At 70.1% G+C, this 9,104-nt stretch overlaps 2 protein-coding genes across 2 annotated transcripts; one reads left to right on the top strand and one right to left on the bottom strand.

The window, feature by feature from the left end:
* Window positions 1-390: 390 nt before the first annotated feature.
* On the top strand, window positions 391-5,497 carry LRRC47 (leucine rich repeat containing 47). The gene is given in 10 exon segments (XM_037499299.1): window positions 391-742; window positions 745-1,001; window positions 2,272-2,413; window positions 2,416-2,544; window positions 2,547-2,668; window positions 3,238-3,354; window positions 3,945-4,060; window positions 4,564-4,666; window positions 4,873-4,962; window positions 5,091-5,497. Coding segments are annotated over 10 exon segments (1,677 nt in total). The 3' UTR covers window positions 5,340-5,497.
* Window positions 5,498-5,501: 4 nt separating this feature from the next.
* On the bottom strand, window positions 5,502-8,873 carry SMIM1 (small integral membrane protein 1 (Vel blood group)). The gene is made up of 2 exons (XM_037499300.2): window positions 8,077-8,873; window positions 5,502-7,956 (listed from the first exon to the last, which is right to left on the bottom strand). The coding sequence occupies exons 1-2, from the start codon at window positions 8,184-8,186 to the stop codon at window positions 7,836-7,838; spliced, it is 231 nt and encodes a 76-aa protein (XP_037355197.1). The 5' UTR covers window positions 8,187-8,873; the 3' UTR covers window positions 5,502-7,835.
* Between the last annotated feature and the right edge of the window lie 231 nt (window positions 8,874-9,104).

The following is a 9,104-nucleotide window of genomic DNA, read 5'->3' as shown; positions in this document are numbered from 1 at the left end:
CTCGCCCGAGCGGCGGAGACGACGCGGGGCTCCCCGCGGGCCTCGTCGCTTTCCTTGAAGACCATCAAAAGCCGCCGGCGACTTGGGGGCGCCTCCCTCCCCCCACCCCCGTCCCTGCGGGTCACGCCCCGGGTCACCCCCCGCGGGTCCCGCCCACGGCGGCGCCCTCCCCAGACAGGCCGCTTGTTGCTGGTAAAATGCCCGGCTGCTTCGACCTGAAGATGGGGAGCCCGCGGGGCTCCTGGGGGGCACACACCGGCCCGCCGGCGGGGAGAGCGCCCCTCTCCGTGGTTCAGGTGGCGACGCTCTGGCGCCGAGCGGCGTCTCGGTGGCGTCTTCCGGGCGTGGCCGGAAGTGACGCCGCCCGAGCGCGCCGGGAGCGGCGGCGCCATGGCGGCCGCGGCGCCCGAGGCCTGGCCCGAGCTGGAGCTGGCGGAGCGGGAGCGGCGGCGGGAGCTGCTCCTGACGGGGCCCGCGCTGGAGGAGCGGGTGCGGGCGGCGGGCGGGCGCCTGCCGCCGCGGCTCTTCACGCTGCCGCTCCTGCACTACCTGGAGGTGAGCGGCTGCGGCAGCCTGCGCGAGCCGGGCCCGGGCCTGGCGCGGGGCCTCCCGCGGCTGCAGAGCCTGGTGCTGCGGCGCAACGCGCTGGGGCCCGGCCTGAGCCCCGAGCTGGGGCCGCTGCCCGCGCTGCGCGTGCTCGACCTGTCGGGCAACGCGCTGGAGGAGCTGCCGCCGGGCCGCGGCCTGGCCCCGCCGAGCCGCCGGGCCTCCCGCAGCTGCAGAGCCTCAACCTCAGCGGCAACCGGCTGCGCGAGCTGCCCGCCGACCTGGCGCGCTGCGCCCCGCGCCTGCAGACGCTCAACCTCACCGGCAACCGGCTGCACGCCTTCCCGGCCGCGCTCTTCGGGCCCGGCGCCCTGCCCCTGCTCAGCGAGCTGGCGGCGGCCGACAACTGCCTCCGGGAGCTCAGCCCCGACATCGCCCACCTGCCCTCGCTCAAGGTCAGTGGGGCCGCGGGGCGGGGCGGGGCGGGGCGGGGCGGGGCGGGGCCGGGCCCCCGTGGCGGCGGGAGGGCGCGCCGGCCCCGGACGCTTCTGCGGGCTGGGGCGGCGGCTCGGGTCGCCTTCCCCGGGTTCGCGGCCGGACTTGAAGGCCTAAGACGCCGTTCGGTCTCCGCGAGCTTCTCCCTCGGGTCCGAGGCAGGTCCAGAGCAGGGATCCGGGCCGCTCCTGTTTTTGTGAAAGGACTGAACCTGGGGTCCCGGGCACACCCAGACAGGGAGACTTGACGTGACCGGAGCTGGCATGAGGAGGCCACCGTGGGGATGTTTCACTTAACGTGTTGTTGGGTTTTCAGGAAGGCCAGGGGGTCGCCCCAATAGACAGTTAATTTGGGTTCCCCTTAGACCCCCGCCGTCTGGGCCTGCGTGGGGTCTCGAGGCCCCAGTGCTGCAGGGCTGGTGGTGTTGAGCGCGAGACTAGTCCTGTGTTTCTCCTGGTCTGGAGTTTAGGTGCTTTTAAGCAATAAAACGGCGTGTTTATTTGTGGTGGCATTTGCCCTCAAGGCATGGTGGCTCCGGCCCGAATGCGTGTCCATGCGGGGGTACATCAAGGCGCGAGATGGAGGCTCCAGATCCCTTTCATAACTGGGGCTTGTGAGACTCCAAATCAGCTGTCCTGTGTGCCCGCCCGAGCAGAGGCATCTCCCCCCTCCGTGTGCCTCCTGCCACCCCTGCCTCAGAAGTCCCCGGCCTTGGAAGGTGGCCCCTCTGCTGGCTCTGTGCCTTCGGTGGTGCTGATCGTGACCACGGGTCTTGGGAGGAGGCCGGATCCCCACTCGTGATGGAAGGTTCTTTCACGTGGGCCGAGAGTTTCTTGTCTCCGTGGTGCAGACAGCACAGCAGGGGCCTGCCTCCCTGTCCCCAGCCGGCGTGGACGCCTGTGCGCAGGGAGGGGTCATCCAGCCCTGAAGTCTTGCTGCTGGAGCTGCCCCGAGCCGGGCCACCCTCCTCCCTGCGCCTTTGCCTCACCTGTGGACCAGCCCCCACCTAGAGGGGCGCTTAGCTTGTGGCTGCGCTGTCCTCATCCCTGCCACCCCGCTGTGCACAGGAGTCCAGGGGAGGGAGACAGTGTCCACCGCCTTGAAGGGGACAGCGCAAGTGGCTGCGCGCCGAGGGGTTGTGGCGATGGCAGGCAGCGGGGGCCCGGGGAGTGGCAGCTGTGCCCTAGGAGACCCCAGGCTGCATTCTGACGTGTCCTGGGTCTCCCCCAGATGCTGGACCTCGCCAATAACCAGCTGAGCGAGATCCCCGCGGAGCTGGCCGACTGTCCCAAGCTCAAGGAGGTCAACTTCCGGGGGAACAGGCTGCGGGACAAGCGCCTGGAGAAGATGGTGAGCGGCTGCCGGACCAGGCCCCCTGGAGCCTGCGCGCCGGGGGCCGCAAGCAGCGGCGGGAGCGCAAGAGGCAGGAGAGCGGCGAGGGCGAGGGTGAGGTGGAGGCGGCCGCCAGGCTCCTCCTGCGGGTCCTGCATGTGGCCGAGAACCCCGCCCGCTGACCGTCCGCGTGAGCCCCGAGGTCAAGGCGGTCCGGCCATTCTTCGTGGGCGCTGTCGTGAGGGGCGTGGACCTGCAGGCCGGGAACGCGCTCAAGCGCTTCCTCAGCGCTCAGGTACTGCCGGGCCCTGGGCCGGGGACTCTGGGAGGGCATGGCGCGGCGTGGGGAGCAGAGAAGGGGAACCGGGTGCTGGCGCTTCTGTGCGCACAGACTCCCCCGGGCTTGGCGGGTGTGCTGCGGGGGCGGGGGGCGCCCATCCCATGCCTCCTGCTCGGCCTCGCCTGGACAGCGCCTCGGACTTCGCCCTGCGCGGCGGGCCTTCTGGGCGGTGTGGTAAATTGCAGCGTGGCTTTGTGCGAGAACAGGCGCGCCTGCTCCCGGGTGACTTGGCCCTGAGGTGTTCGGGCGAATTTCCAGTATTTTGCCGTGAAGCCCCAGACTCAGAGCAGAGAGCGCGACCGCGCGGGAGGCCGCGGTGTGGGGCTGCCGGGTGTCGGGAGCCCCAGCTGGGGCGGGGGGGTGGGGCGCGGGGTGCCTTCCCCAGTCCAAGTCATGCGTCCCCGAGGGAGAGAGGAGCCTGCTCACCAGCTGGGGAAGCTGCCGCGGAATAACTGCGTGGCGCAGGCGAGGCCATATGGGGGGGCCGCGGTGCAGGCCTGCCCAGCCGGCGCCCCCTGTTGCAGACGAGGCTGCACGAGGACCTGTGCGAGAGGAGGACGGCGGCCACCATCGCCACCCACGACCTCGGCGCCGTCCGGAGGCCCCTGCTCTACAGCGCCCGCCCGCCGCGGGACCTCACGGTGAGCGCGGGCGCCCGCGGGTCGGTGCCACCTTCTGGCGTCAGCGATGCCCAGGCCGGCGGCGGCGTCGAGCAATTTAAAGCCGGCTGGGCCCTGGCGCGGGGAGGGCGGGCGTGTGGCGGCAGGAGGCCGTCCGAAAGCGCTCTCCTCCGCTGACTCGTTCTTTGCGCCAAGCCTGCGGCTTCTGCCCCGGTGGCGAGCCCTCCTCTGGGGGCTGGCTGGTGTGGGCCGCTCGGGCTGGTCCTGCCCTGGTCTGCTGAATTCTGTGCGGTGCCCCAGTGACCCCCACGTGGGCGGTGGCCCTCTGTGCCGGCTGCACCCCACAGCCTGCTCCCGCTGGCGGCCCGCCCCCCTCAGCCTCTGTGGGCCACGGACACGCTGTGTGTTGCGTGGGTCGACAGTTGAGCTCAGCCCGCCACGAGCTCACGTCCCTAGAGGGACCTCTGGCCCCACGTGTCACTGCCACGGGCAGTTGTGTCGCTCTGGGTCGCCTGCCGAGGAGCCTGGGACTGGAGCCGCATTAGCAGCAGCCCGGCCCGTGCGCCCAGGCTCCTGCCACCCGCGACGTGCTGACGTGCACGTCCCCGTAGATTGTCCCGCTGGGGCGGAGGGAGGTGCGAGCCCAGGACCTGGTGCGGCAGCTCCAGCTGGAGGCCGAGGAGCACCGCAAGCAGAAGAAGAGGCAGAACGTCTCGGGCCTGCACAGGTGGGCGCCCGGCCGCCGGGGGTGGGCTCAGGGTCCGGAGGGCACTGCGGGGCCAGCCCGAGTGGAGACCCAGCGCTTTGCCCCCGGCTACCACGCACCGTCCAGGCAAGCCCTAACCTGCAGAGCGGGAAGGCTTCTTCCAGGTGTGAAGCCACCCCTTGTCGCCCAAACCTCAGTCCCCTGCCGGGAAAGAGAGGCGGGGCCGAGGCCTGCGGTCAGTCCAGTGGGTGCAGGGCGCTGCTGTCTCCTGTGCTGGCTGGCATCATCCCACGGGAGGAGGTGCCCCCGGGCGCCACATGCCCCAGCGGTCAGGATGCGTGGTCTCGTGGGCTCAGACACGAAGGCCCTCGGACCCCCACTTGGGCCGCCATTTGCCACCCACCCAGCTCGGGCTTCACACGGGCGGGTCCCACGAGCCCTCGATCATAAGGAACTTCCGTCCCGTCGACCCTCGAGGTGTCTCTTCCCGTCGTCGTGCCTGTGATCCGGGGCTCCTTCCCCAGGTACCTCCACTTGCTGGACGGCGAGGAGCTCTTCCCCTGCCTCGTGGACGCAGACGGCGACGTGATCTCCTTCCCGCCGATCACCAACAGCGAGAAGACGAAGGTCGGTGGCGCCGTGGCATCGAGGCCCTGAGCTCAGCGTGTCCACCCCGGGCCTGCCGCTGCGCCTGGCGGACAGTGGCCCCCACGTGGGCAGGGCCGAGACCCGAGCTGGCCCTTCGCCTGCACGTCCGGGCGGGGTGGGCACTGTGCCACCGACGTCCGCCTCTCACCACCGCGTTTACTGAAACCTTTTTAATTTTTTTGAAGATTAAGAAGACAACTTGTGATTTATTTTTGGAAGTGACAAGCGCTACGAGCCTGCAAGTGTGTAAAGACGTCATGGACGCCCTCGTTCTGGTGAGTGACCCCCAGGCCTCGGGCTCCGGCCGGGACAGGGGGTGGGGGTGGGGGTGGGCAGCAGGCTGCAGCAGTTCGCCTGGCCTGGGCACCTCGCAGCTCCTCAAAAACGTGGTTTTCTTTTGCAGAAAATGGTAGAACTCAACGGGCATACCTTGGGGAGCACAGAGGAAGGCTCGCCCCCAGCCCCCGAGGCAGACGCCACCTCTGCGCAACCTCCGGGGCCGGGGCCCAACCCAGGTGCTGACAGGGAGGGGCCTGCGCCCCTGCTGGTGGAGCAGGTCCGCGTGGAGGACACGGAGGGGCAGCTGAAGGTGGTGTACCCGTCCAGGACCGACCTGGCCGGGGCTGCCCCCCACGTGGCCGTGATCCGCTGACGAGCCGCCACGGGGCCTCGCCTGTCCCGGGGCCCGGGCCTGACAGATGCTTGGCGCCTCGGCGTCACTTTCGAGGCACCCTTTGTCTGGCAAGGCGACCCAGGTGCCACCTGTGCCCGCGCATCTGCCCCCGCCAGCCCGCCCGGCTCCTCAGGAGGCCCAGCACCAGCTCAGCCGGCCCGGAGGTGCTGCAGGCCGGAGACGCCGCAGATGACTCCACGGAGCGGAGACACCGTGTCGGTCCTCAGCGGGAAGCGAGAGGACAGGCCGCACAGCCATCTGCCCTGAAGGAGTGTCTTTGGGCCGCCGCGTGTCTTCAGCCCGCGGGAAGCCATCTTCCTACGCGAGGCGTTTCTTCCCGGGCTGGTGGGCGCGAGCGGCCACTGGTAGCTGCGCTGGCGGGCAGGGTGGGAGGGACGGGCACCAAACACAGGCTCCTGGGGACGCTTGGTTCTCAGCGTTTCCGGCTACGGCTCACCCACGGGCGGCAGCCGCAGGACAGTCGCCCACCCCCACCCCCGGGCGCCGAGACGCCGGGCCTTGCTGACCTCACTGTTCCGGGTCTGGCCGGCCTGTGGGAGGCGCCCTCGGTGGTCTGTGGCGCCTCCCAAGAGCTGCGCGCGGTGCCCCTGCCGGGCGGGTGTGCTGTGCAGAGGGCGGACGCTGTCCGGGGAGCCCCCGCGGTAGCCCTCAGGACGCTGCTGGGCACACGTGACAGCGGGCAGCACAGCCGCCGGTGCTGGGGGCGGGCGTGCGTCCAGCGGGGCCTTGGCGGCCCTGTCGCCGGCCCTCCTGGTGTAACTTGGTTGTGTGTGAGACTTGGAACATGTTCAGCTTACAAGCAAAAGCCTCTGCCGACCTGTCACTCCTGCTCGCGTGAGGGACGTTTGGTCGGAACACCGCGGTGCCCCGGAGCCAGCCTTTCCTGCCGGTTAGCTGGGGCTAGGGCTGGTAGCTTCTGAGGGGAAATGCCCCCACCCCTCCCCACCCCAGCTCTGCCAGCAGGGTGAGAGGCACAGCCCAGGGAAGTCCTGGACCCCGGGGTCCTGGGTCATCTTCTCTGCATCCTGCCTCCCACCCCACCTCTACCTCGAGCAAGGGCTGGGTCTAGGCCCCCATTCAGAGGCTGTGCAGGGAAGTCAAGTCACCTGCTCTAGCAGGTCATCTTGTTCCAAAATCTCCTATGGGAAGGCAGGTGGCATCTTCTCCCTGGGGCCACATCTCTGGGAGGCTCCCACGGAGGTGCACCCCAAGGGCCTCTGTCTATGGGCTCCCCTGCAAGGGCTGGGCAGCAGGCCTTATGTCAGGGAACTGGCGTTCCACCCTGCGGCCTGCTGAGCATGGACACGGGCATGCCCAGCCAGTCCAGGCCAGACACCAGCATCAGCTGCTGCCATCCACCACCACCCCTCAGCAGGCCTGCCCTCCCCAGGGGCGGGGCCCACGGGATCTCTACCCCTCCTGCCATCTTGGCCTAGCCCCTCCGGATTCTGAGGTGTGCTTAGGGCCTCCTGGGCCCTGACAGCCCAGCTTTGGCCCCTGAAACCTAGACTTGCTATGTGGCCTCTGATCTCGAGCCCTCGTTGCCCATCCAGCTGGAGTGAGGGCCACTCTCCTGAGGTGGGGCCTGCAGCACCTGGCTGCTGCAGGTGAGACCAGCCCCTGCAGAGCAACCGGGAGGCCAGATACAGGCCCCTGCGGGCTAGGCTGGAACAAGTCCACTCATATTCTGGTCCTCGGGTCAATCCCAGGGCCCAGCCAGGGGCTCCCAAGGCCCAGAGCTGTATGGGAGCAGCGCATGCCCTTCCCTTAGGCCCCTGGCCACACTCATGGCCGCCAGCACTCACTCTGAGTAACACCCGGCCTGAGGGGCCATCGCCTGGCCCTCTTACCAAATAGTGACCATGAGGTGCACAGGGCACCTGAGGAGCTGGTCTACCCCCGCCCTTTCTTGAGAGGCAGGCAGACGAGAACAGGGTGCACTTGGAGGAGAGGCCACGTGGGGCGGGAGGCAAGGCCTACTCTGCCTGGGCCAGGGTCTCCGCTCCTGGGAGCGTGGGCGGGCTCCCTCAAAGCCGGCCTTGCACGGCAGAGCCAAAGACCACAGAACTGGGCACAATACCCACTGGGGGTCCCCACCCCGCCCAGCCCTTGGAAGGGGAGGGAAGGGTGACCCCCTGCACTGGGCTCCGGGGAGGTCTGGGGACGGGCTGAGAGCCAGGCCTGGGTGTGTCCTGCAGCTCCTGCCCAGGCTGGGCCCAGCCTTGTGCCATGCGTGCCCCCAGGTAGCTCTGTGTGCGGGCATGTGCCTGAGTCGGGGTGGTGGCCGCTGAGCATGCTGGGCCCCCGAGGTCCTGGTTCTTCACTGCTGGGGTGCAGGGCCTGCTCAGCGGCCATGGACGTGGTGGAGGAGTCCTAAAAGGGGCCATGTACTCGGAGCCCCCCCAGCCCACGCCCGAGGGAGTGCAGCCAGCCCAAGCGTGCTCGCTGGGCACACTACTTGCATTTGTGCACGTAGTAGCCGGTGGTGTAGCCCAGGATGAAGACGGCGCACAGCAGCGCCAGTGCGCTCAGCACCTTCATGGTGGTGCCCAGCTTGCACAGCCTCCCGGAGATCCTGGCGGGGGCAGGCAAGGGGAGGCACGTGAGTCTCAGGCAGACCCCCCCCCACCCCCCACCATGCACCTGGGCATGGACGGGTGACCTGACACCGGCAGGCACGGCGTGGGGGCCTCACCCATCCCAGCGGGAGCTCTGGATGGTGCCGGATGCAACCGCCATGCCGACCTCCTCCAGGCCGCTGTCCTGCCACCGGCTGTACTGGACGCCGCTCTCCCGGGGCTGCATGCCGGCGGCGGGGCTGCTGTTGCCTGCACCGGGGGCTCTGCCTGGGCGGGAGGCGGCTCAGCGGCCCGGGGTCACCCTGTAGTCAAAGTGGGGTTCCCACCCCTGGGTTCAGCTGCCAGCTGAGCCCCGCCCTCAGGAATGTGAGAGGCCCATTTGCTCCCCGCCCGCTCCCCGGGGGCCCTGCACGCTTGGCTGCTGCCACCTGAGAGGTGGCCGTGGGTCCTCGCCAGGGCCCAGCCTGAACAGCGCCTGCCTTTCCGCCCCCTTCCTGAACGGGTAAGCCCAGGGCAGTCTCTGCAGCTGGGAGAAGGGGGTGGGGGAGCGCTTAGGTTCCGGCTGGTGGGGAGAGGCCAGGCCCGTGGGCCTCCAGCCGGTCTACAGCAGCCCTCCCCTCCCGGCGCCTCTGGGAGGAGCCCGGCTCGGGGCCAGGGGCCCAGGACTGGGGCGGCCGCAGCCAGGCCCTGCACTTCTGGGGGCTGAGACTTTGCTCGGGGCTCCCCCGCAGAGGCACTGACCTTGCTCCCGGGCAGTCCTGGACCCGGGTTTAAAGGCAAGCGGGCGGCTTAGAGACTCCTGCCCGGGCCCTTCTGACGCCCCCCAGCTCCCAACGCGCCCCGTCCCAGGCTCAGGCCAGCGCGGGGAGGACGGGGCTTGTCTGGCGGCCACAGCGCCTGCTTTTCAGGTGGGGCCTGGCCCCGCGCAGCCGCGCAGGCCGTCTGGGCCCAGGGGAGGCCCGGTGCCGGCCAGGGTGCCGCTGCTGCCCGGGCCACAGCAGGGAGCCGGGGCTGGCTCTCGGCTGCCCGCCTGCGCCCGCCCCTCCCGGGCAGGAACGCCCCGGTGATGGCCACGGGGGGACCAGCCCAGCTCAGCCCCGCCGTCCAGGCCACCGGGCGGGAGAGCGCCGCCCTGCATGCAGCC

Source organism: Talpa occidentalis, unplaced genomic scaffold, assembly GCF_014898055.3.
Source record: "Talpa occidentalis isolate TD23 unplaced genomic scaffold, MPIMG_talOcc4v2.1 talOcc4.9, whole genome shotgun sequence".
In the NCBI taxonomy this organism is placed as follows: Eukaryota; Metazoa; Chordata; class Mammalia; order Eulipotyphla; family Talpidae; genus Talpa; species Talpa occidentalis.
This window is presented reverse-complemented; position numbering and strand designations above follow the sequence as displayed.

Coding starts and splice junctions, on each gene's coding strand:
- SMIM1 (XM_037499300.2), bottom strand. CDS start 8,186: ATGCAGCCCCGGGAGAGCGGCGTCCAGTACAGCCGGTGGCAGGACAGC. Junction 7,957..8,076: donor CAGAGCTCCCGCTGGGATGG/GTGAGGCCCCCA, acceptor TGCCCCCGCCAG/GATCTCCGGGAGGCTGTGCA.